The sequence below is a fragment of the Notolepis coatsorum genome (genome assembly GCF_963971535.1).
Source record: "Notolepis coatsorum genome assembly, chromosome: 2".
In the NCBI taxonomy this organism is placed as follows: Eukaryota; Metazoa; Chordata; class Actinopteri; order Aulopiformes; family Paralepididae; genus Notolepis; species Notolepis coatsorum.
In genome coordinates, this window is record NC_140166.1 from 74,687,603 (window position 1) to 74,715,598 (window position 27,996).

The window sequence follows — 27,996 nt, forward strand, 5'->3', positions numbered from 1 at the left end:
TTAGGGGAGGGGTTACATATGTTAATGAGATCTAGTTTTTATATAGTGTTAGGGGAGGGGTTAAGGCTCCAGTGTGCCATGATTTCAGTCCCGCCCAAAAACTCCTGACCACAAAAATGGTGAAAAACTGTTTAACTCCATAGTACATTTTCTATAATGTGTTTAGAAACTAAACGATTTGAAGAGGAGTCCTCTGAAAAAGGGAGTGAATCAGGAGTTCCTGATCCTGGAAAGTGCTTTCGTCTGAAATGCCATTTCATAATGTCTTTATAATTTGTTATGTTTGTTTCTGTCTTTTATTTTTGACCATATTTTGTTCACGCCATCAGTTCACTGCAGTGTCTGTGAAGCGCTCAAACTAATCTAATCTATCTGTCTGTGTGTCTCTGTTAGATCTAGATAAGCTGGACAGTGAGAAGGAGGAGTTGAACCAGACAGACCTTGCGGCGCTGCACCACTTCTATTCTAGAAACATCATGGACTTCCCCAGTGACCACGTCCTCGTCGAACTCTTTGCACAGGTAACCTGAAAACAACCCACAGGTGACCTGAAAACAACGCACAGGTGACATGAAAACAACGCACAGGTGATCTTGAATCTTGAAAACAACGCACAGGTGACCTGAAAACATTGCGTAGCCCGATAGAAGTCGACTGATCAGGGCTGTCACTTTTTATTCAAGAGTCAAACTATTGACGACTCCCGGAGTCAGCATTGCTTGGGGCTTGGGCTGATCGCTATACTAACCCGTTTGGCTGGGTTAGGGGGAGGGCAAGTCATGGGTGGGAATCTGGCGTTGTGGACAGCGACGCCTACAGGTCAGGTCTGGGCGCTTGCTCAGCGGAGGCAGCACTTGATGAAGGCAGCGTGACCTCCCACGCGTTACGCTTCACCAATGAGAGTCCTCGCTGCCAAGTGAAAAAAGAGCCACTGGCTGTCACCGCGCGTGTCGGAGGAAGCGTGCGGATGACTTCAGGGTTCCCTTGTACCGACCAGTAGGAGAACATGCGCACAACAACCAGGTAGGGGAGGGGGGGAATTGGCACAACGACAAAAAATTGGGACGGGGAGAAAACGGAGACAAATCGGAGAAAGAGAGGATTAAAAAAAAGAAATAAAAAACAAGAGTCAAACTATTGTTCCAACCTGGTAAAATATTAAATGTTCAAGCTGTAATGACATGTTGGAATTTAAATGGAGGGCCTTTCTCTTCATTGCACAATCTGCTTTCCAGTGTTCCAGATTAATGTAGTCACACTAAAAGTAACAAATTGTCTTCCAACATTTGCATTTACTGGTATGTTTATAGATTAACAATGGGCGCCTTGCTTCTCAAAACTGTTTTGCATTCTGCATGTCAGTGCTGTAGGACTCGAGTCCTGGACTGATTTTCAGGACTTGTGACTCGACTTGGACTTGAGCACTGATGACTTGGACTTGAGCATTGACTGCATTCGGACTCTGAAGGTGCAGACGAGGACTCTGACTTGTCAATTGATAAATTCAGTTCTTTATTTTTTATATCTTTTTAAATAGGCCCTAATCATTTGGCATACGATATTGATGGCTAGTGCATTTGTTTGGCTATTGTGTCACAAAGTAAATAAACTCCCTTTGAAAGGGTGACCGCTGTGTCATTTATGTTTAATGTAGACTTTTTTTATTTATTTGTACGTCAGCTCTTTGACTGCCAGAGTGGAGTGGACTCAACCTCGATGACTTGGACTCGGACTAGGGTAATGGGGACTCGACTCACGCTCTTCTTTGGTGACTCGGACTCGAACACTGGGGACTCAAGACTCGACTCGGACTTGAGATTTAGTGACTCGACTACATGTCATCTGCATCTCTCTCTCTCGCTGCACGAGTTCATCCAAGCTAATGAAATAGTATGAGCACAAAGCTTGCTACAGGAGCTTATCCACTATTACCAATAGAAGGATTTCTGTCATCTTATCAATCATGATGTTCTTTCAGGAATGACTGCTTTCATAATTGTGAAGTGCCTTCCAGCTCTCTCTCTCTCTCTCTTGCTACCAAATCTAGATTCTCAGAGCTTACATTAGAGGCACCGGCAGGGCTTTGAGGGTCCTAGTCTAGTTGAACCCTTTCTCTACCACACTACCAAAGGGTTAACCCTTTCACTGCGACAATACAGCAGGTTAACCCTCTCCCTAACACACGACAAAGAGTTAACCCTTTCACCACCACCACACTACAGAAGGTTAACACTTTCACTACCACACCGTCTGTAGTGTGGTAGTGAAAGGGTTAACCTTCTGTAGTGTGGTGGTGAAAGGGTTAACAAACAAGTGCCAATTCTGCTCTGGTGTTGAACATCATTCCCTGATGCAAGTCACAGGAGCCGTCTCTTGATGTTACACTTGTAGGGGATACAGCAAGGTTACTTCTAACACTTTGTCACACTTGGTAGACAGACAAATTGCTTGTAGTGTAGATATAAGTAGCAGTCAACTACATTTCCCACCACCATGCTGACTCATCACTCTGGTTGCCAGGCAGAAATGTATTACTCTTTGCCTGCCTGTCAACAAGACTTTTTTTTTTTTTTCCATTCGGTTTCTGGAAAGTTCAGTGGCAGTGGGTGGAGTTTGGTGGTGAAATGCGATTGGTTAAGAGAAATACAGTGGGCCGGCCCTCGTCTGCCAACAGACTGGTGTTGTCCTCACTTGGTCCGACACGACCGACGATGGACGCTGTGAAATATGCCCACGTGTGCACGTTGTGCCCCCCCCCCCCCCCTCTGTACAGCTGTCTCACACTTGGTAATGCAGACACACAGGAGCACGTGCTTTGTTGACTTGGAGGGTCTCGCCACACACACCCGCTGGGGCCTGTTTAGTGTAATTAAGAGTGTTTAGTGTCTGTCAGCGCTGTGGTCCACTCTGCTGCTTCCCTCAGAAGCCCACATTTAACAACCACACTACAGCCGGTTAACCTTCTGTAGTGTCGCAGTGAAAGGGTTAACCCCTTGGTAGTGTGGTAGTGAAAGGGTTAATCTCCCACTGTCTAGGGGTGGGATGTTTCTCCAAATGCACAATTCTCAAACACGCCATAAACATTTATAGTCTCTTACACAACTTTTAAGGTCTCATGTTATAGGGCTGGGCGATTAATCGAGTTTCAATACAAAAGATGTATTTTGTCTTCCCACGATCATGAAAACAAGATAATCCAGTTAAAGCGATTATTGTGCCGTGTCATTGTCATGCGGCGTTCTCAAATCAATGAGCAATCATGTTTTAATCATTGTGATTTCAATATCAATCAAAATAATTGTGATCAGGATTTTTGCCATAATCGAGCAGCCCTACTGTATTACTGTTTTTGATTAGTTTGAGTGTGGATTTAACGGTCACTTATTTAGCTGCTGGACATTGGTACTTCTTGCCATTTTGACCAGGTGGTTATAGTTAAATAATCTTTCAGATTAAACAGGCCAATCAGAACGAGCCCCACATAATGATGTCATACCAGGTTCTGTTTAGAAGTCTGTTCACTCTGCTGCCACCTTGAGGACGGGGACTAACATGACCTGACCCAAGAATCTGTCGTACATATCATCGTTTTTCTTTCATATTTGAAGTCACTGGTAAATGTTTAAAATTGTCATAAAGGACAATTCTGTGATCGAAAAATGCCCCATTTTCCATTTATTGGTTTCTGCCACAAAATCCACTCACTGCACATTCCTAGCCTTTTTCATTCACGACAAACTCGCATTTCACGGCAAAATGGATTTCCCTGTTCAAAACAACCACAGTGATCCTCATTATTACTATTAGACTCGGTTGTACTGTCAGGCAAATAATAAAGACATTCCTGTTTGGAGCCAGGAAGCTAGTCTATTGTACATCTTGTAAAGGTTTGTTGACCTTTGGGGTGTTAAGGCAGTTGATCGGGGGAAGGGAATAATGAATTTGAAATGTCCTGTATGTACGACACACACACCAAACACAGCCTGTTGAGTTCAATGGAAGACAGTAAATTATAAAAAATGCAAATCTGGACGAGTTGCTTGGTAAACGATGTTCCTTCCACCACATAACAAGGTTGGGATCAATTCACTTTTAATTCAATATTTAAACGGGATAGATTTTTGGAACATGCGTTTTTATTTTACTTGTCAATAGGCTGGACAACATTTCAACATTTTAATTTGACTTAAAATCCACTTCCTGTGGATGGTGAATTGAGCCCACCTAGGTCTGGTGGAGGCCGGACTGCCCCCCCACCCCCCCCAAGGACTTTGGACTACTTAAAATAGACTCCCCCTTCCACCTGATGGACACATACTAGTATGTACCTGTACTACTATTTATTATTTATATACATACAGAACTGCTCCACATGGTTTTTAATATATCATGCTTTAAGTACTGTAGTTTTAATGTAGTTGGTGTTTTTTTATATAGTGGTCTTTTTATTGTAGTTTTAACTTTTTTTTAAATATATAGTGGTGAGTGTCTATGTATTGTGACTGTATGTTTGTCTTTCAACCACTGCACAAATGAAGTTCCGAAAGGAAAATAAAGTAATTTGAAGTTTGAAGTTGAAGTTGAATAGTAACACGTTGTTGAAAAGACGGGTGGAACAGACAGACGGACAGACGGATGAAGCAGGTGAACCGGACATGCCTGTTATTCCAACCCCGTTAGCCTGACTGTCTGGTATCCGAAGCTGTGGCAGTGAAAGTGACAGAACCCAGGAGATATACGGCTCTGCAGCTAATAGTAGAGCCGGTGTATATTTAGACATGGGGAGGGAGGGTAGAGCACAACTCCTATTATCACTGACTTTTACATACTCTCTCTCCCTTATTCCTCTGTCCTCTCTTTTCTTTTCTTGCTCTCCCTCTTTCTGCTCCTCTTATCTCTCTGCTCCCATTTTCACTCGCTCTCTCTCTCTCTCTCTCTCTCTCTCTCTCTCTCTCTCTCTCTCTCTCTCTCTCTCTCTCTCTCTCTCTCTCTCTCTCTCTCTCTCTCTCTCTCTCTCTCTCTCTAGGTGAACTGTAATGGTTTTACCATAGAGGACGAGGAGTTGTCTCACCTGGGGTCAGCAGTTTTCCCAGAGTAAGTTATTGTGGTCACATCATCATCATGATGTGTGTGTTTATTCGCTATAGTCAAATTATGTTTCACTTAAGGGTTTGTTCTACCATGCTAATCACTAACCATGAGTACACAAAGTGCTGATGGTGCTGGCAGATACAGTAGATACAGCTATAGTGCACCTGTGAGTGACCATGCATTACTTATCTAGGTATGTTACACACATCGGCAGTCGATCTGCACTTTCCTGGCCGAGCTATAGTCACTTTTCCGCACCTACTCCCCAAACTCTGCATGCGCAGATTGCCCAGGGATTCTCTCTGGATTGTCCAGACACACTCCCTGGGCAATCTGCGTATGCGCCGGTTAGGGCTGAGCCCAAACGTTCGAACCTTCGTTCGTTACGTTGGCATTCGAATTCTAAATCAACATTTGAATTTTTTTATTTTTTCTATTAATTCTGTTTAAACCAATGGGGTTTTTCTTCACAGTTGCAGATACAGATTAGGCTACTAGTCTATAATTATAGTATTAAAAGAAACTGATGAGTTATATTCATTAAAGAAAGTTGATTTAATTGATTTAGTTGGGCTGGGTCTGGGGCTGGAAAGTTGATTTAATAAAAAAAAAATACTAATTTAATCAGATTACTCACTTTATTCAAATTGAGGATTTAGTTTGAGGATAGTAAAAAAAAAAAAAAAAGTCATTACACTTTTTTACGTTTTTATTAATTTTTTATTAAAAACAAAGATTCGAACGTTCGTTCGAAAAACCCTGACGAAGTTCGAATCCCAAAAACAGGGTTCGGGGACAGCCTTAGCGCCGGTTGGGAACTAGGTGCGGAAAAGTTACTATAGCTCGGCCGCAAAAGTGCTGATCGACTTGGGATTGGTCTCTCCGTGTTCAGGAGACTCAGGCGTATACACAAGTATATCGGATCATGTCTCCAGCACCCCCACAGCCGTAGCTACAACCACTTACGTCTCCCATGAGCTGAAAATAAAGTGTTGCGGTGGTCTATATCCCTTTTTTAAGAGCAAATAACAGCTAATCCCAATTTTTGCCATGCACTGCAACTGAGATAACATACAGTAGCAAGCTATGTATGTATGTATAAATAACAGTAATAAGGTATCCCGTCACTCCCTCCTGGTTTCCAGTGTTGCGCTGATGAACCACGGCTGTAGTCCCAACGTCATAGTGACCTACAAGGGCACGGTGGCCGAGGTCCGAGCTGTACAGGACATCAGCCCTGGAGACGAGGTAAAGGAGACGCAGAGACGGAATGTGCACCTAATAAATGCAGTAGGGGATTCTGGATTTGAGATTAATTTTGATTCTGTGATCTATCTCTCTCACTCTCTCTCTTACATCCTCACTCTTTCTGCCTCTCTCTTACACCCTCACTCTCTCTCTCTTTCCCTCCCTCCCTCTTTCTCTCCTTCTCCCTCTCTCTCTCTTACACTCTCACTATTTCTCCCTCTCTCTCTTACACTCTCACTCTCTCTCTTTCCCTGAATCTGCAGATCTTCAACAGCTACATAGACCTGCTCTACCCAACAGACGACCGAAACGAGAGGCTGATAGATTCCTACTTCTTCACCTGCCAATGTGCAGAGTGCACCACCAAGTCTAAGGTGTGTTTCGTCTGTCAGCTAGATTTACGATTACCAAGGGAAAAATACAGATGATTTTGTGGGCCGGACGCATAATACCCCAAAATGGTTCACTGGCTTAATTGGTCATTTTGTTTATCTATTCAGTTTGTGCACCAGCTCAAATTATGTTGTAAATGCACTTCTGTTCATTCTCTGGTGACTCAATGAATACAATGATATAAAATAATTATGCATTTGCTAGCTAATAATAGCTATTAAGTATACCGGTATATAGAAAAATGCATTTTTACTGTCTGTGAGAATAAATGGTAAATGGACTGCATTTATACTGTATAACGCTTTTATCCAAAGCGCTTTACAACTTATGCCTCACATTCACCCATTCACTCAGACATTCACACACCGACCATGCAAGGTGCCAACCTGCTCATCAGGAGCAGTTAGGGGTTATGCGTCTTGCTCGAGGACACTTCGACATGCTGCCGGGAGGAGCCAGAATCAAACTGGGAACCTTCTGATTACCAGACGACCGCTCTACCTCCTGAGCCACAAGTCGCCCCAAATAATTCTGTGACATTGTATGATTTACACCAACCCTAGGGCAGTGGTTCCCAAACGGTGGAGCACACCCCTGGGCGGAACTGCAGGTGGGATGGAGGGAGAGGGGAAAATATGTTGTTCTCTTATAGTTCTATGGTTGTTCCTACTAGTCTAGTGGACTGCTGGCCCAGCGCTAACACAGTGTGGAGAGAGGTCTGGTTGTTCCTGCTAGTCTAGTGGACTGCTGGCCCAGCGCTAACACAGTGTGGAGAGAGGTCTGGTTGTTCCTGCTAGTCTAGTGGACTGCTGGCCCAGCGCTAACACAGTGTGGAGAGAGGTCTGGTTGTTCCACTAGTCCAGCGCTAACACAGTGTGGAGAGAGGTCTGGTTGTTCCACTAGTCCAGCGCTAACACAGTGTGGAGAGAGGTCTGGTTGTTCCACTAGTCCAGCGCTAACACAGTGTGGAGAGAGGTCTGGTTGTTCCACTAGTCCAGCGCTAACACAGTGTGGAGAGAGGTCTGGTTGTTCCACTAGTCCAGCGCTAACACAGTGTGGAGAGAGGTCTGGTTGTTCCACTAGTCCAGCGCTAACACAGTGTGGAGAGAGGTCTGGTTGTTCCACTAGTCCAGCGCTAACACAGTGTGGAGAGAGGTCTGGTTGTTCCACTAGTCCAGCGCTAACACAGTGTGGAGAGAGGTCTGGTTGTTCCACTAGTCCAGCGCTAACACAGTGTGGAGAGAGGTCTGGTTGTTCCACTAGTCCAGCGCTAACACAGTGTGGAGATTGGTCTGGTTGTTCCACTAGTCCAGCGCTAACACAGTGTGGAGAGAGAGGTCTGGTTGTTCCACTAGTCCAGCGCTAACACAGTGTGGAGAGAGAGGTCTGGTTGTTCCACTAGTCCAGCGCTAACACAGTGTGGAGAGAGAGGTCTGGTTGTTCCACTAGTCTAGCGCTAACACAGTGTGGAGAGAGGTCTGGTTGTTCCACTAGTCCAGCGCTAACACAGTGTGGAGAGAGAGGTCTGGTTGTTCCACTAGTCCAGTGCTAACACAGTGTGGAGAGAGCTCTGGCTATGAGAGACCCGTAGTCGTAGAACAAGAAAATCAGAGTGGAACTAAATGTATTCAGATTGAAATACTTACTAAATACTTTACGAGCTGTAAACACACACCGTTGCTACAGTAGGTTGGCATCACACAATGGCTGTAGACAATGGATGTATATCACGGCATACATACCTTATGCATACTGCGCCTTATGTGTATACTGTATACTTCATTAGCATATATTTAGAATTTTTAGCATTTAGCATTTTTAGATTATATATATTTTAACTATATTTATTGTAGGGCAAATATAACAGAGGGCTGACCCCTATTAGTCGATTAGTCGACTAATCGGTCGAAAGGAGCCGTAGTCGGCTGCCAACCTCTTAGTCAAATACAAAAAAAATTTAAATAATGTATACGGTAATTTTCTTTTTGTTTTTTTTATCATTCTTTCCAAAAGAAAAGAGGCCTAGAAGCGTGGCTAACGCTAATGGCACACATACCAGAGGTTAACTGCCTAGGAAAACAGGCACAGAGGCACTGAAAGAGGATTTCACCCATCTAATGAACACACTAGACAAATATCAAGATGTATCCATCAGTGGACCAATTGCATGCTTTTGCAGAGGACAAGAAGCCTTCAGTCGACTCCTTCAGACATTAAGCACCCCCCACAGTCCAAATGGAATGATAAAAAAATATATATATATAAAAAAATAAAAAAAATTAGTCGACTAATAGTCGACTAATGGCAAATTTTGGCCAATCATATTACCGTAGACTATCCAAATCCTTAGTCGGGGACAGCCCTCATCTTGCACCTTGTTGCCCATATGCGCATGTCCATAGTTAATTATATTGTTATATTGTTTACACTACCTTTTTTTTATTATATTTTTATTTGTACTTCTCCACTGTACTATAATTTAAAAAATCTAAAAAATAAAGGAATATCTTATCGTATCTTACAAAATCAGTTCTATGGCCTGTGATGGCACTGTGTTCACTATCCAACCAGGGAGAGACATCGCTGGTGCATCAGGCTGCAGGGCTTCAATCACTTTGGCACCAAATTCTTACTCAATAGAATTCTGGAAACGTCACAAACTTGTTGTGAAGCGGTCTCTCTTGTGAAGCAGTCTCTCTTGTGAAGCGGTCTCTCTTGTGAAGCGGTCTCTCTTGTGAAGTGGTCTCTTGTGAAGCGGTCTCTCTTGTGAAGCGGTCTCTTGTGAAGTGGTCTCTCTTGTGAAGTGGTCTCTCTTGTGAAGCGGTCTCTCTTGTGAAGTGGTCTCTCTTGTGAAGAGGTCTCTCTTGTGAAGTGGTCTCTCTTGTGAAGAGGTCTCTCTTGTGAAGTGGTCTCTCTTGTGAAGTGGTCTCTCTTGTGAAGAGGTCTCTCTTGTGAAGTGGTCTCTCTTGTGAAGTGGTCTCTCTTGTGAAGTGGTCTCTCTTGTGAAGTGGTCTCTCTTGTGAAGTGGTCTCTCTTGTGAAGCGGTCTCTCTTATGAAGCGGTCTCTCTCTTGTGAAGCGGTCTCTCTCTTGTGAAGCGGTCTCTCTCTTGTGAAGCTGTCTCTCTTGTGAAGTGGTCTCTCTTGTGAAGCGGTCTCTGGAGGGAACAGTGGCTGGTAGAAACTGAAAGTCATCCAGTGGTAATGGACACATGTGAGAAATGAGACTCCCAGCGTAAACCTGAGCATCAATTCATTCAATTAAATTGAATTCATTATGAATTGAAAATGGGGGACCCTGATGTAAACAAGACTAAAGTCTTTCTCTGGTCTGCATCCCCTTAACAATTGTGTGTATTGAGCTGTATTGTACCCATTCTGCAATCTGTTAATTAAAGTTTTCAATCAATCAATCAAGGCTTCGATACTGATACCAAAACTATACGTCTTTCGCTACCTTGTTTTGCAGAGTAATGACGTGCATCATGTATATTGTATTAGCCAATCGGAGGCTTTGTTAAATTTTGGATTGGGTGAACAGAAGATCGCCAAGCACCAGCTTATAACTTGAAACAAACATGCTCATTGACACTGATGAGATCAAAGAAGCTACCGTTTTGGCACACAGTACCTGTTTAGTGTTAACTATCTTGTGTAAGCTTGTTGTATTAATCGAACATTTGTGTCTGTAAGACAAGTACAGCAGCAGAGTGGGTTTGCTCTGCTTTCCCTGCAGACCGTGTCCCGTGTCCTCATTGTGCCAACGGCAGGGACAGGGCTCGTCTCTTACTGTCCCACGAGGCCTCCGTGTTCTCCTTGTCCTTGGTGTGAGCGTCCAGCCAGGGTGAACCTGAGCAATCCATCTAAATCAGGGGTCGGCAACCCGCGGCTCTGGAGCCGCATGCGGCTGATCAGCCACTCTGCAGTGGCTCCACGTAGGTTTGAAAAATTATAATATGGAAATAAATAACGGCTATTTTAATTTACATTTGAGATCGAGGTGATATTGTGAACTGAAATATAAAAGTGTTTAATATTTCATCAACTAAAATAGACGTCACCCCCCCCGCGCCTCTCCCTGCCGTCTGCACTGCACTGTAAGCTAACCATGGAGAAATCCAAAAAAATAGAAATAGGGTTTAATTCAGCGTGGACAGATTAATTAGCTTTCACTACAAACGATACAGGCTTACCTGTATGCTTGATATGTGGTGAGAAATTAGCGAACAACAAAAAAACGTCGCTCGCCACTCAAAAGAAATCAAAAGCATGTATTTAACAAACTCTAAACATTTCTAAACACTTTTATATTAACTTAAGAAATAAACAAACTAAAAATCGAAAAAACTAAGATGTTCAACTAAATTACACATACGTGAATAAAACGCTGAAAACAACCAACTGTACTCAGGAAGCAACAAGAGTATTTTAACACATTCTGCGCCAGACCCGGGATAAGTCGGGTTAACTCGCCATCGCTTGAGCGTCAAACCCGAGAAAGCCCAGGTTTGAATCGTTATTTATTTTATTCGCTATATCCATTCATAATTCATCCATCCAGCCTGATGTTATCATTGGGAATGGCTCTGAGATTGCAAACGGCCAATACCGCCGCCTAACGCCTTGCGGACGGTATTGCACATCATTGGAAAGCCTCTGGCTTGGGCTGTACGTCGATCTAAGAACTCCGGTCCAGGTTTTCCTTCTCGGGCATGAGTAACGTTTATAACACACTCGAGCACCGCCGGTTCATGTGTTTTGGTGGATAATGTTGGACACACGACCGCGATCAGAATTTGGAATGGCGATCAGATAATTGGATTATTCTTTTTGAAGTACATCATAGACGAGGTAAGGACTGTATGTTATCAATCTTGTGTTGATCCGATGATTTTTCCCACGACCGCAGCGTGTGTCTGTATTGTACTGTGTAATGTATGCCGTTGGTGGCGCTCAAAGCATAGAAAACCCCCGCCCCCCCACCCACCCACCCTTTCGTGCATGCATGATGAAACATAATACAGATAATCTAGCGTTGATTTCAGAATGATTCTTGATCCAGGCGAGAAATGGCACGATTTATAATGAAATGCAGTAAAGAGCTGTTTCCTGGGATTACACAGGATCACTCTAAAACTATACTCATGACACCACGGTATAAAACGGAAATGTATGGATGAAATAATTATCTGTTTTTTTGCATGTTGACTGGAAGAAACTCACTGACAATCGACGTTGTTATTATTAGATCCATAGCTATAATATTTAATATAGGTTTAGCACTGCAAACCGGATTTTATCCCCATTGAACAGAGCGCTGGCACACAACGGCCCATAGCGACCTCTGGTGCTGAACCTGTTAAATTAGGCTATTATTATTATTATTATTATTATTATTATTATTATTATTATTATTATTATTTTGCAACAATGATGGGAGTTGTTACGCACCCCAGTAAGGGGACGCAACACAAGGCCACAAACAGGGTAAGTGAGGGTGCAGTGACACAAAACCATGGAAAACGATTTGCAAAATAATAGTATTTATTTACAAAACACAGCAACACAGAGATCAAGGAGGACTACCAGTGGCACCAAATGAAATACAAAAGGAAATTAAATCCCACCCTCCCCTTTACAGGCGCGGACGCCCAAAAGTACAGGTGGCGGTGCTCACTAAGGCTGGTGTCTTTAACATCAGGTCACCTACGTGATGCAAAATGTAGACCCCATGGTATCTTCCTGTCCTCAATGTCCCTGTGTGCGAAACAAAAGATTAATACAAAAGAAAGACAATCACCATAGGCTGGGTGACAAACAAATATATACAACATACAACATACTCTAAAGATACTTTCCTATAAACTAACAGCGCTATATACTTTCCTATAAACATACCCCATGAGCCTCAGCTCTATAACCAAAAGACACAAAGAGCTCTCCCACAAAGACACAGAGAATAGTTACCACAACCAATGAACCAGAGAGCTAACTAACACTGCACACAATGGGGTATATGAAGGGGTGTGGAACTTGATTGCTGACGAGCCTCAGCTGCTGCTGCTGTTGCTGGAGTGAGATGGTGATTGACCAGCTGCTGCTGGAACTGAGACACCTGAGAATGGGCATATGTAGACACAAGAGGGAGACAAGACAACAACAAACAAAACATGCCTATATATACAACAGATACTATACATTACTCCCTCTATATACATACATAAGGACAGGGTCCGTAACAGGAGTGCATGCAGCCTGGTCACAATCAGTCCAAAAACACTCGCTCGGATGGTACCGATGTCGCAGACTTTGCCAGCTCTGCCAGCCTGGGGAATCCCCCGCAAGTGACAGTAACATAGCTTTCGGTCGTCAGGGCAGTCCAGCTGCCTGTCGTCAGGGCAACCTTGCGACCTAGCTCTCTCCATAAGCGCTCCTCTCTGCGTTACACGCGCATCGTGTCTGATGGCCGAATTTGTCTGACGGTGCACTGGAGTATATATGAAATGATATAGGGAGGTGTAGTGGTTACGTCATTGCTGTTTGCCGTGTCTTATAAATGGCCTTTTCCAGTGTTTAGCATTGTTTTCTAGCAATGTGGGGTTGTATCAATGGGGTCTGTCTCTAATTCTCATTTTGGCTCATCAGTCCAGTCTCGAGTTCACGAGATCCTCCCTCACTGAACTAAGCTATTCTGAATTTCACGTACCTGTGACGTCCAACAATTCTCATCTGCATAACTAACGGCCCGTCTATGGTTGTAGAACTAACGCCCCCTCTATGGTTGTAGCCACACTCAATAATACTGGAAATACTGACACTTCCTCAAACGGGTTGACGTGGCGCAGGTGCCGACAGAGAGAGCAGAGAACGAGAGAGAGGGAGAGAGAGAAGGACACGGAGCATTTACACACACACGCAGTCGGGAGGACTCTCATATCACTGTCAACCTGCTGCAAAATATCATTGCGCACGCTCCCACGTGCGCGCCCGTATTCCGATCCGTGCAATAATATTCACAGGGGTATATATTGTCATTTGAAACAAGTTGCCAATGCATTGTCCCGTGGGATTATGCCCCCCCCGCAGCAAAATTAATTAGTATCCCCCTCAATCTCTGTCTCTCTCTGTCTGCCAGTGCAGACTGTGGGTGGCTGTCACTCAAAGCGCGTATGGGCGGAGCCCAGCCCAAAACAGCTTGAAATCTTGAAGTGGAAAAATGCTGCTTTAGAGTACTTGATTAGAAATCTAAAACAATGAATAAAAAATTAAAAAAAACGTACAGATGTGTTCCATAGACTCACAGGAATTGTGTAACATTGCCCAAATAGTGAAAGGAATAGCAAAACACGGGACCTTTAAACAATAATGTTAGTGATAGAAGGGAACTCTTTTTGTACAAAAATGGAAAGCTTTCCAATGTTCATGAGGCAGAATTATTACAATAGCCGATAATCCATTTTCCCAATGATAAATCCCTATACGGGTGGACCTCGCGGGCGGTCCAAAGTGACGTCAGACTACACCTCCCTATTAAACGTAGAAATAGATGCGTTCATTGTAGAAAACGAATTTCAATAATATATGCTTTATTCTATGCGCACAGCCAGCCAGCCTTTATGCGACGGAGAGATACACTTTCAATTTTGACAGAGAAGATAATCTCCCGATTCAGATATAATTTACAAATGGTTCCAAAGATATTTAATGTTTGTAGGCATATTTTCACACCACCAACAAAGTACTGGGTCCGTTGTCTCTTATACAGAATGGATTTGGTGCCAGCTGTCATTTCTGCCCGTCTCCTCTCCGACACTTGAGACCGAACAAAAAATAGCGCTAATACTTTGTGCTTTTTCCCAGCGAAAGCTGAAGCTTCAGAGCAGCTTATATAGAATGGCAGGCTGTTTACACATGTCACATGTCACTGGCTTGACGCACCATAAAGTAGGACACAAGCCAGTTACATAGTCCTGATTTACTATGTCTTGTCTCACAAATTTAGAGAATCAGGGGCATTGCATGTTTTTATATTTTCTTCTGTTGCTCCTTCTTACCCCATCTTATGTTTTCTTCAAGGTTATTATTTACTTCCTTTCTTTGCCACTTTCCATGAATGGAGAAGAATGTAATTAGGATCTAAAATATGAGTATACAATGAATGGAATGCCATCCACCTCCAGAGACCTGAGATAACAACATGAAAAGGGACCTTTTGAACATCCTAAGCAATTTATAAAGTAAACGAGTGCTGATAGTGCTTTAAAAGAAACAAGGTCACAGCCGTAAAATGGGAAGTTGATGGTCGTTTTGAGCTGCGATGCCATGGATTAGGCATCCCTCTTCTCCCATTAGGAAAACAAAGGCTCAGCATGTTACATGTTTATCTTTTGCTCCTCTCTCTCAATCTGTCTTTTGCATTCTCTCTCATTCACACACACTCTCTCTCTCACCCCTCAAGGACAAGGCCAAGATGGAGATCAAGAAAAAGCTCAGTTGTCCCCCGGAGCCGGAGGAAATGCAATCCATGGTCCGCTACGCCAAGAATGTCATCGAAGAGTTCAGGAGAGCCAAGCACTACAAGAATATCCTTTTACACTCTACTCCTCCTCCTCCTACTCTTCTACTTCTGGTCTTGCTCTCTCTGCTCCAGCCCAGCTCTCCACTGAGCTTCTCTCCTCTCTCTCTTCTCTCCTGCCATCTGTGTTTCTTCCTCTCACTCCCCCTCATTCTCGTTAGTTGTGGTCAGTTATTGGCATCACCTTGTAGCTTTGTTGAAAAGTGCTCACTGGAATTTAAACCGTGTCTTAACATGAAGAAAGGTGGTGTAATGGTATTCCTGGGATTCCTGACGGTTTAGAGACGCTTGACATTTAAGTGACCATTGACCCAACACTACTACTCCTATAATCAAGTCAAGTCAAGAGTCAATAGTTTTATTTGTCACGGCATACAAGGCATACAGTGAAATGCGGGTGGTCATGCCCGCAGCGATTGTGCAATAATACAAGTAATAAGAATAAGACATAACAGGTATAATGTACATGTAAGTTTAAAATGCATGGTAAAAGACATGCTAAGGTCCTGCGATAGTGCAATACAGTGTTAAGCTACGGATGAGGCACTGGGTCTTATGTACACTACTATACAATACTATACTATACAATATACAGTTATACTATATATCCTTATGCTATCTTGCTATATCCATCTATTGCTATAATGTGTCTTAGAGTCTGCAGAGGGAGCCAGAGAGTTATCGATGCATTGTAGGAGCTGTCTGTGAGGACTCCCTAGACAATCATGAGGATTATGAATGCCCATCCAGCCCAGGGGGCACGTCTTCAAGATCTCAACCCTAGTCTGTTGGTACGCATCGATCCTTGACTCTCTGCCACCCCCTAGTGAGCTGCTGGAGATATGCGAGCTGAGCCTGGAGAAGATGGGCTCCATCTTCGCCGACACCAACGTTTACATGCTACACATGATGTACCAGGCCATGGGCGTCTGCCTCTACATGCAGGACTGGGATGGTGCCATGAGCTACGGAGAGAAAATCATTCACCCATACAGGTGAGATGGACAGACTCAGCCAGGCAGAGGGACAGACTCAACCAGCCAGGCAGAGGGACAGACTCAACCAGCCAGGCAGAGGGACAGACTCAACCAGCCAGGCAGAGGGACAGACTCAACCAGCCAGGCAGAGGGACAGACTCAGCCAGGCAGAGGTGGGACAGCGCTGTGGGGGGAATTCATGCTTCACAGAGACATCTGGAGGGTTGACGGAAAACACTTTCAGCTGTTTGATTTACCATTCAAGAGGTCTGAAGAGATAATAATAATAATAACTGTATTTGTATAGCACCTTTCATATAGGGGATTGCAGTTCAAAGTGCTTTACATCAGTAAGAAATAAGACATAAAATCTGTGTAAAACAAGCGGCAAGAGCAAAGCATAAAGTGCGATAAAATAATGCAGATATATTAATCAAATCATATCAGAACCTCACGTTCCAATAGGCTTCTTGAATTTCTGTAATCTGTTACAAAACATGATATACGTAGGTCATGATAGCAGACATATAAAATCACAGTTTTTCACATTAGGATCTAACATCCCAACAGACCACATTGTTTATGGTTTGATTCAGTTTTAGTAGAATAAAAAAGACATGAATGATGAAATGAGCACATAAAGTGCAGACATACTATAAAATCACAGTTTTTTACAGTGCAATAAAATTGTTCTGGATTACTGTTTAACAGTTCAAAGTCGTCTTTATCTTCTGTTTGGTATCCACGGTTTAAAACCTGACAGTCTTCCCTGACAGTCTTAACCCTTTCACTACCAAATGGTTAACCCTTTCACTGCGACAATACAGAAGGTTAACCCTTTCACTGTCGTGTGACAAAGGGTTAACCCTTTCACAACCACACTACAGAAGGTTAACCCTTTCACTACCACACTAACCGTCTGTAGTGTGTAGGGATGGGTACCGAATTCTGTACTTTTAAAGGTAATTACCGAAACACGTCGGTACTACCGAGTATCGATTCATGTGAGATACCGTTTTCGGTACTGTAAAAAAAGAAGAAAAAAAAAAAAAAATATATATATATATATATATATATATATATATATATATATATATATATATATATATATATATTTTTTTTTTTACTTTTTTATTTTCATGTCAACGTTCACACGCACAATATACGCTTACCTAGGATTTGACTTGATTCAACAACAAAGCAGTCGGGGCAATGGCAAGCCGAAAACGGTCGAAAGTGTGGTTATTTGAAGTTTGGATTTTATTTTATTTTTACAACTGAGGGGTAGGTAGATTACATTTTTAGAGACTAAAGTACCGAAAAAAGGTACCGTTGGGTACCGGTATCGATTCACAGGTATCGGTACCGTATCGGTTCAAATGTGAACTGTACCCATCCCTAGTAGTGTGGTAGTGAAAGGTTAACCTTCTGTAGTGTGGTAGTGAAAGGGTTAAAACCTGAGATGTCTTTGCTTTCACATGTTTTGTTAAATGATGAAGGAAAATAGTGGAGGTTTAAGAATAGATCAGGTGTCTGATGAGCAGAATGGAAAGGCTCACCCTGGTGGTAGGTGTGATGTGGCTGCTTCACGGGGAGGAGGGTTACATGTTCTTGTCATTGCACAGCACAAGTGCAGTACAGCGAGAATAAGTTGGCATCCAACCAGAGTGCAAAGTGCAAATATAAATAATACAGTGAATAACATGTGAATATGTATATATGACTAGGCTAATGTATGTACAGTGTTACTACCCAGCCTGATGCACTATACTATATTGTGTCCCCTCTGTATTGTATACTACCCAGCCTGATGCACTATACTATATTGTGTCCCCTCTGTAGTATATACTACCCATCCTGATGCACTATACTATATTGTGTCCCCTCTGTATTGTGTACTACCCAGACTGATGCACTATACTATATTGTGTCCCCTCTGTAGTATATACTACCCAGCCTGATGCACTATACTATATTGTGTCCCCTGTGTAGTATATACTACCCAGCCTGATGCACTATACTATATTATATCCACTGTGTAGTGTGTACTACCCAGCCTGATGCACTATACTATATTATGTCCCCTCTGTATTGTGTACTACCCAGACTGATGCACTATGACTATACTATATTATATCCACTGTGTAGTGTGTACTACCCAGCCTGATGCACTATACTATATTATGTCCCCTCTGTATTGTGTACTACCCAGACTGATGCACTATGACTATACTATATTATATCCACTGTGTAGTGTGTACTACCCAGCCTGATGCAGTATATTCACTATATCATGTCCATTCCGTAGTGTGCACTACCCACCGTACTCTCTGAACGTGGCGTCCATGTATCTGAAGCTGGGCAGACTGTACCTGGGGCTGGAGAGGAAGACTCCGGGAGTCAAGGCTCTGAGGAAGGTAAGATAAAGACACTACAATGGTGAGGTGGAGGCCTGGTACAGCTATGTTGTATGGTTAAGCCAAACTATTTTCTTTACCATATCTCTATGTATTCGTCATAGTATAACCTGCTCATATAGACCTTTAGGCTGGTTGGTGCTCTCGCCAGAGACACCAGCATACAGTATGATGAGGAGAGACTGAGCCCTGTGGTAGTTTTGAATGGAGAAATCTGTTGCCAACACTAAAGATGGCAACAACGAATCTACTAGAGACGATAATTAAAAACGTAATGTGATTTTATGTTTAGTAACATTATAGTTTACTGCAGTTCAAGATGAAATGTGAGTTTTAAAGATGTTTTAAATGAATCACAAGCTCTGCCACAATAGCTTTTTCTATCACAAAATTGTGTTTTTTTTTTTTTTTTTTTACCAAATGAATGAAACTGTATCATTCATTTACCAGTGACTTCAAATATGAAAGAAAAACAATATGTATGACCGATTCCTAGATATGAATGACTCTCCATTCAGAGAGATAGGAGTCAGGTCTTCTTAGTCACAACCCCCCCCCCCTCTTAGTGCAAGTCAATAGGAAATTACATTTCGAATCCAAGGTGTGAACGGTGTTATTCAAGGTAAAACCGAGAATCGCTTATGAGTGTTCCTAACCAAATGAGCCACAGAAAATCTATAGTAATAACTGTGATAACTGTTTTTTGCTCAATAAAAAGTTATAGTGTCTCGTAAAGATCCAGACGTATTTCCTGTCGTTGCAACTGAAACGTATATATTATTGTCGCTCTTCCCTCCTCAGGCCATAGCCATCATGGAGGTGGCTCACGGGAAGGACCACCATTACGTGTCCGAAGTCAAACGAGAGGTGGAGGAGGCCAAGTAGAGGAGCGAGGAGGTACAATGGAGGAGGAGGAGGAGGAGGAGGAGAGACAAAGAAGCATAAAGAGGGACGTCGGAGCACGGCACGTCTTCTTAAAAGCAACACAAAAAAAGAGAAAAGGATAACATTTGAACTGCACGGCATGCGTCTTATTACCTCTCCCTTCTTTACGGTTCTCGTTCCTGGCTTCTTCCCGCCCCCGAGTCAGGATTCCCTTCGTTTGGTCCAGGGTTTGTCTTCTCCTCTACGTCAGACCCGCCTGGTTCAGGATGACCTCATTTCCTGTCTGCAGCCATGTCCTTCCTGTCGAGGCCGACGTTAAATAACGCTATACCATATTTGTACAACTTTTCTCGTTTCTGGCAGAGGAGGTGAAGCACTGTCTCCGAGGCATTGTCAATGTATTCCTTAATTTCTTTGTCATGTTGATGACATCATCAGTTGTGTTTAATCAGTAAGTAAGTACAGTTTATTTAGTATAGCACCTTTCACAGAGCAAGGTCACAAAGTGCTTCACAAGGATACAATTGTTATAAAAATAAGACCATAAAATAGTACAAAAGAAACTATCAATAAAATATAAGCAACAAGTTATATTTCAATGTAGTTTTACTCCTTTCGTAAAATTACTAAATACATTTACTGGGCTATGGTAATGACAGACAAATGCAGATATTCTCAGCCCATAAATGGCACTTCAAAACGTGTTGCAGTTCATTTGTGCAATATGTGCATATGACTATCTGTGGGGAGGATTTTTTTAATGAGCCGCTCAGCAGACTAATAATAATATTAATAATAAATTAATTTTATTTATATAGCGCTTTTCAAGAACCCAAAGACGCTGAATACATGTCTCATCACTCCTCATTAGGTCAAGGATACCAGGAAGGTAAACACAATGCGTTATTACTTATTTTTAATGTTTTATTTAATTTTTATTTTTGGGCTTTCTGTATTTTTCACCCATCCCAATTAACCCAATTGTGTTATTACTTTTTAACGCATTACGTTTTTCTATTTAAACGCACGTGTTAATATTGACATCCCTACTTATTCTTTTTTATTGTATTATTTCAATTGAAAGAGTACATGGTTACTATGTGAGCTGACCACTATGTGAGGGCCCAGGGAAGCTTAATGAAAACCCATTACAGATGATGATCTTTTTAATTTTTAATTTAAATGGTAACTAAAAAAGAACAATGGAAAAGGAGTTGAAAATGTGTAATTAGAAATGGTTGCTTTTCATCCTCGCCGCACCACCATGTGAAACCATTGCCAGGTCTTCTTCTCCTTCCTGCCTGGGAGGATGCACCCCCCCTGAGAGGATGCACCGTCTTCATGGACTCTTCAATAAACTGAACAAAAACTATGAACTGAAGAAGGAACCCCCCCCCCGAGGTGCTTCAAGTTGATCAGTAGACTAAACAAATGGAATGCTTCAGCTACACATGGCTAAAGATTACTAATAAAAGAAGAAAACTTTGGGATTCTGTCAAAGCCAACGTCTTGTATTGGCCTTTCTAGCCCGAAACACTTGGCTTTCAGCAGGAAGGAACTTTTCAATGCTTGCTGATTAGGTGGTGTGGTAATCTGGTAACATCAGTCAGTCAGATGTACAGGTGGGTGTAATAATTACCTCCTGCACCAGTGCCCTGGAGCTGTACCTACCAACACCCAGGGTATGATGCAATTCATTCCTTGCAAACATTGCTAGTGTATTCTCGGGTAATAATCAGATATTGTGTAGCAACAGAAAGGAGAATACAAAGAGCTAATCATGAACAAATTGGTTTGCTTGTCATACAATACAGTACCTTTATTCCTGTTTAAGGCACCAGAAAAATATGTTGCATGTTTTTTTTCCCCCAGAGGTTATTTGAGCAGATGGGTAACTGTAGAACATCTGCAGAAACCCCTCCCAGTCCTTTTTTCATAAGGAGTCCTGATCAGAAGGGCTGATCTGAAACCATGTTGCCTCTTAACGTCACAGTGCAGATATATGGTAATGTGGATCTGACCAGAGGTAATGAATCAATACTTCTACACTCTAAGCAGCACTAAATGAGGTACAACATTGTACAGAGGCAGCACCTTTTTTGTTGAGTGTGTTTTATGAATGCAGTGTGTGACTGCGTTGTAACAAAGTTCAACCACACCATTAAAAAAAGACTGACCATAAAGATGGCAAATACCTAGTTTCATGTCTTTAGCCTTCATATTCACTCCACGGTGCAAAGTGTCCAGTTTGAACAGAGGAAGAAGGGTAGTTGATGCTGGGTGGCCATTGCAGAAGGATGCAATGGAGGCTAAATGAAGGAGGGTACAAGGACATCATATCCTGTGAAGAATAGGCCTAACGGCGTGATTCTTTTCCGTAGCCGCAGTTTGCGAAGACGCTCTCTGATTGGCTAGCCCGTGTACAGTGAAGACCCTCTCTGATTGGTTTAGCTCCGAAGGGTCTCTTCCGCCTTGTACATATATTCTCTGCTTCGAAGTGGTTATGCTTTGGCCCTCTTTCGAATTGGGTTATGCTTAGAGTTAGGGTTAGGGCTAACCCTAACCATAACTAAGCATAACCCACTTCGAAAGAGGGCCAAAGCATAACCACTTCGAAGCAGAGAATATATATGTGCAAGGCGGACATTTCTATCCCAGAGCCCTTCGGAGCTAAACCAATCAGAGAGGGTCTTCGCTGTACGCGGGCTAGCCAATCGGAGAGCGTCTTCGCAAACTGCGGCTACGGAAAAAAATCACGCGGCCTAACACATGCAGTTAAAATTGGTCAGCATGACTATTTGATTTGGTGCACAATTTCAGCATGTGTCGTACCCCGTCTCCCATTGGGTGACTTGGCCTCCAGTATATCAGCCTTGGATGCAATCCAGTATGCAGCCATATTTATGGACCTGCTCCATTAGTCTTACTGGAGATGCTTTTAGATAGATGGCGTCTAGATCCTGGAGGGACATTTTGAAATGTACTTTTAATTGATAGGTATAGTGCGATGGATTTGGTGGCTCGGACACAAAGAACCCAGTCGGACGTCTCGGAAGGACGTTGCGGTAGCAGGAGCGGCACTGGAAGGCTGGCGGGAGAAGAGTCGATATTTGAATTACGAGCAAGCTTTTTCGGACGCTTTGGACGGGTGACTAGACTACACGTGTTGTTGTTGTGACAGTCAGAAAGTAGGTGAACTTATACGGAGACATGGAGGCGACACCAGCATGGAGGGTCGGCTCCCGCTGTCGTGCTGTATATTCGGCGGACGGCGAGGAATATCCGGGGGTTGTTTCCTGGATCCGGGGTAAACAATGCCTGGTCAAGTTTGACGGCTATGGCGGTGAGGAGGAGCTGGATGTGACCGCCTTGATGGCCCATGGTGAACGGCTCTCGACGTCGGGAGCCAGGGCGGGCAGTGGGAGTGAGGGCAACAACGACGGATGGGAACGGCCATGCCAAAGGAGAGGAGTCGGATAGTGACAGTATGCAGTGTAATAGTGAGGGTGAGGAGAGGTGGAGAAAAAGCACAGGGAAAGTGGGGGGAAGGGGCTTAAGAGGAAGAAAGGGAGGGGAGGTAGCTCAAGTGGGTCAGCTGGAGAAGTAAAGTAAAGGTAGTACAGGACGATAAAGAGGGTGTGGGAGGAGAAGTTGAATATTGTGGCCTTTGTGGCATGAGTGGTTAATGCAACAGCTTTGGTTACGAGTAAAAACGGATAGGATCAAGTTAATTGTTAAAGTGGCAATTCAACACATGGGTATGATTGGTCTGACATGGGAGGAAGTAGTAAGTGAGTTAAGTAAGGGGATTGTGAGTAACCAAGAAATCCAGAGTCAGCCCTCAGGAGGCAAGGAGTGTCTCACAGAGGGGGGCTCAGTCAGGAAGTAGCAGCATTAGCTGCACTGCGTGATTACGAAACCTAGCCGCATTTCTCGGAGACGCTCTCTGATTGGCCGACGCCTGTTTCTACACTGGTTAAGCTTAGGCACTCTTCGAAGTTGGTTAAGGTTAGAGTTTGTCTTAGAGCGTGACGGCAAGTTCTTTCGACGGTTAAGCTTAGGCACTCTTTCGAAGTTGGTTAAGGTTAGAGTTTGTCTTAGAGCATGGTGATAGAACGCCAGGTAGTTTGCAGGCTGTTTGACGTGGAAATGGGCAAAGACACAGCTCGTCACGGATTGGGCAAACGCGTCAGTGGCCAATCAGAGAGCGTCTCCGAGAAATGCGGCTAGGTTTCGTAATCACGCAGCTGCACTTCATGATGGTGAAGGAAAATGGACATTGTAGGAGGTAAAGGATACCAGAAGATGGCGGTAATGCCCCAAACAGTTGGTGGCCAACCGCCGTAAAACCCCATAAAGAAGAAGATAGGTAGTGCGCCTGGTTAGGGTTAAGAATGGGTTAATGTATAGGTAGTGGGAGTGGTTAAGGTTAAAGATGGGTTAATGTATAGGTAGTGGAAGTGGTTAAAGATGGCTCTACACCACCACAATGGACTTGAAATGAAACCAAGGCGTGCTTTAAGCACTTTAATTTTAGGGTATTTACATCCAAATCAGGTGAAGTGAACAGTAGGCCTACCTTTTTAAGGGACCAAAGGTAATTGGACAAACTAATAAATAAAATTGTCACTTTTAATACTTGACAGCCTGAAGTCTGGAACCCATAGACATTCCTGCTTGTTCTTGGGGCATTTCCCTTCAGTTTTGTCTTCAGCAAGTGAACTGCCTGCTCAATTGGATTCAGGTCAAGTGATTGACTTGGCCAGTGCATAACATTCCACTTATTTCCCTTAAAACACTTTTTATTAATTGTTTTCGCAGTATGCTTTGGGTCATTGTCCATCTGCACTGCGAAGCACCATCCAATGAGTTCTGAAGCATTTGGCTGAATATGAGCAGATAATATTGCCCAAAAGTCCAAAACACTTCAGAATTCATCCTGCTGCTTTTGTCAGCAGTCAAGTCATCAATAAATACAAGGGAACCAGTTTCATTGGCAGCCATACATGCTCACACCATAACACTACCACCACAAAGTTGATCTTTGTCTCATCTGTCCATAGCAAACTCTAATCTGGTCTTCCTGTTTTTGAGGTTCACCAATGGTTTACATCTTGTGGTGAACCCTCTGTATTCACTCTGGTGACGTATTCTCTTCATTGACACTCTTCATTGACCTCCTGGAGAGTGTTCTTGATCTAGCCAACTGTTGTGAAGGGGGTTTTATTCACCAGGGAAATAGTTCTTCTGTCATCCACCACAGTTGTTTTCTGTGCTCTTCTGGGTCTTTTGGTGTTGCTGAGCTCACAGTGTGTTCTTTCTTTTTACTGATGGTGACAGCTCTTTGGACTTCATATTGAGAGTTGACCGCAACAGATTACAAATTCAAATACCACACTTCAAATTAACACTAGACCTTTTATCTGCTACTTGTAAATGAAATAATGGGGGAATAACACACACCTGGCCATGGACCAGCTGAGCATCCAATTGTCTTTTTGGTCCCTTTTACTTTTGGTCCCTTAAAAAGGAGGAGGAACATAGAAATTGTTGTAATTCCTACAACGTTCACCTGATTTGCATGTAATTACCCCCCCCCCCCCCCCCCCCCCAACACACACACACTCACTCCAGATCCAGTTGTTTTATTTTCTTATCTGAAATTACAAAATTACTCTTTACCACATCTCATCATCCCACATTCAGTGCCATTCACTGATTAACACGTTTTTGAGGCCCGACCGTTGAGTGCCAATCACGTGTTAACATGTTTCTGGATCGTTTTAATATATATATTTTTTAATACCCTATTCAATGTCAGGGAGCTGTGTGTTGCCTGAAAAATGCATACTGGGAATCCGAAGGTGCAGTCCCGGCCGCATCCTACCAGGCGGCGGTATGGAGCACCCTTTGAAACTCTGTCTTGGGCAGTGTGTCGATTATATTGGTCCGGGCCAGGCCACGTGAGCGGATCGGCGCGGGCGAGAAATTCGCTCTTCGCTCTTTAAAGCTTGGTCCGCTCCGCTAATCGCTCATGTTGACCCCGCCCCCAAGTCGCTCTCCGCTCGCTCACCGCTCACCTTGAATCGAGCGCTCCCCGCACCACATCGCTCGGCAGATTTTTTTATTTTTTTTGGAGCATGGTGTAAATTAGCTCAAACTACAACAGTCTATACCCCCTGGGCCCCTTAACAATTGTTTGTATTGAGCCGCATTGTAATTGTACCCATTCTGCAATGTTAAATAACGTTGTTTATCCATTCATAGCTAGCGATGATAGCTAGCCTAGCCACAATGCTATGGTCGCTGCCATTAATGTTAGCATGTAAGCTAACGACAACAACAATGGCGTCAAAACTTTTTCTAACAGGATGTGAGTGACAAAGCCTGAACAGGATATCACAGGTTCACCCTTCTCATTGGTTGAAAATGGCCTTCATGTTTGTACATCGCCATCTGTTGCTTTGGCATTGTACTACATGTATATTACATCAGTGTTAAACCACTGTGAGCGGCCTGGAGTGGATTGGAGCGGAGGAGAACTCTCGCTCCGGACGTCGCGCCGACCCATTTTAAAACCCACTCCTCGCTGACGTCAAAACCGCCCGCGCCGCTCACGTGCACTGGTACTCCGGGCTGACTTTTCCATGTCGGGCAAGGGGAGTGGTTGTCCCGATCGGCTTGAGGAGCGTCAAATGCTCCAGGTGGATGATGTATGGCGGATTATGTTGGTGACATGATCGACACCAATACTGGGACTCACGATCAGATAACTGGAATATTCTTTTTGGGGCACATCCTAGTCAAGGTAAGGGCTATAATATGATATCTATCTTGCCTTGATCAAAGCATGCATTGCGATCCGAGCGTATGTGTGTAACGCTAGTCCATAACGTATTCCGTTGGTGACGATCAAAGCATAAAAAAACGACCCCCACCCTTTCATGCATTCATGATGGAACATAATACCTATCATATGCATTTGATTTTTTAATTGTAGCGTGTGTGGGGATAGAACGCCAATGCATTTAGTATAATACATGTTGGGGGGCTATTACCAGCCTCCCCATGAATTACCCTAGACCGCTCTAAAACCATACTTATATTCACCATGGTATAAAACGGGAACATATGGATGGGAAAAAATAAAAATAAAAAATCCATCTTGACTGGAAGAAACTCAGTGTCAAATGACCATAGTATTGGATCCATAGCTATAATATAGAATATAGTTATAGCTCTACAAACAAGGTGAAGGACTCCATTAGTTTAATGCTGGCACTGAATAGATGGGCCCCGGAAACAACGTGGCAGCCAATGTGTTAACATTGTAAATTGTTGTAGCATCAAAAGTGAGTTGCGAGCCCCGCTTTGTTCTATGTACTACTGTTGCTACAGTTTGGCTCAGCACCAAGGAACGGAGGATGTGCGTTATTTATTTTTTCTGAACATTGTAAATGTTAACATCTTGTAAAAAGAAATAAAATAAAAGGTGATGTATGATGATCTTAGTCTTACTCCCAGCAAATGAGTGTCACATGTGTACCATAAGTAACATCATAATAAGGGAAGCTTTTCAATAACCATTCTGGTTGACTGATACTGGGGAGAGTTGGGAATTCATGATTCAGGCTGTTGGATAAAAAAAGACAAACTGAGCTGTAACAAACAATAGCTAAATAGCTACACTATACTTAATCAGTAGACCAGCGAGCTATAAGAATGTTGAGGTTTTTCAGATTTTTCACTTGTCAGATTTCGAGATGTCGGGCTTATTAACTCCCATTGATTTCAAGAATAATTTGTAGTCTCATGAAGAGGGTTCCCTCCAGACAACACAAGGACATTTGAGATTGAGCTATCTATCCCACCACAAGTAAAGCAATGACCTTCTTGCAAGTCCTGCTTGAAAAGGTTCAAATTGAGGTCAATATTTAGGACTTGAAGGGGAGCAGCAGGCTGACGTGATTCTAGACCGAAATGTCCTTTTTTGACATTTGAAGTCTGACTGAAATTATATTTTGCGTTGATCCTTATTCGCGTAGAGAACATTGACTTGCATTTAAGAGGTTAAAGTGTCCTTTCCATTTTGTTTAAAGTGACCGTTTGTGTGTGAGCGATTGCAGCGTGTGTGTATGTGTGTGCTCATGTGTACTTGTGTGTGGAGAGTTCAGTGTTCTGATGGCCTGGGGGAAGAAGCTGAGCCGTAATCTCTCTGTTCTTGTTGCGTGTGTGCGTAGGCGCTTGCCTGACCGTACCAGCTTGAACAGGCTGTTGTTGGGATGGTGGGGGTCTTTTATTATTCTGCAGGCTCTGGATTTGCACTTCCTGTTTATATAAGTCCTACAGGGGTGGTAGTGCAATACCGTAGTACGCTCTGCTGAGCGCACCACTCTCTGTAGGGCCTCCCTG

The 27,996-nt window shown here is 43.2% G+C and overlaps 1 protein-coding gene across 1 annotated transcript in view; it reads left to right on the forward strand.

The window, feature by feature from the left end:
- Nucleotides 1–21,732, forward strand: part of smyd2a (SET and MYND domain containing 2a) — a 46,144-nt gene extending 24,412 nt beyond the window's left edge. The window contains exons 5-12 of the mRNA XM_084307833.1: nucleotides 394–521; nucleotides 5,027–5,094; nucleotides 6,237–6,339; nucleotides 6,603–6,713; nucleotides 15,189–15,312; nucleotides 16,126–16,300; nucleotides 18,591–18,699; nucleotides 19,501–21,732. Of these exons, the coding sequence (XP_084163959.1) occupies nucleotides 394–521; nucleotides 5,027–5,094; nucleotides 6,237–6,339; nucleotides 6,603–6,713; nucleotides 15,189–15,312; nucleotides 16,126–16,300; nucleotides 18,591–18,699; nucleotides 19,501–19,584 (902 nt within the window). The 3' untranslated portion in view covers nucleotides 19,585–21,732. The remainder of the gene's footprint in view (nucleotides 1–393; nucleotides 522–5,026; nucleotides 5,095–6,236; nucleotides 6,340–6,602; nucleotides 6,714–15,188; nucleotides 15,313–16,125; nucleotides 16,301–18,590; nucleotides 18,700–19,500) is intronic.
- The last annotated feature ends 6,264 nt before the right edge of the window (nucleotides 21,733–27,996 follow it).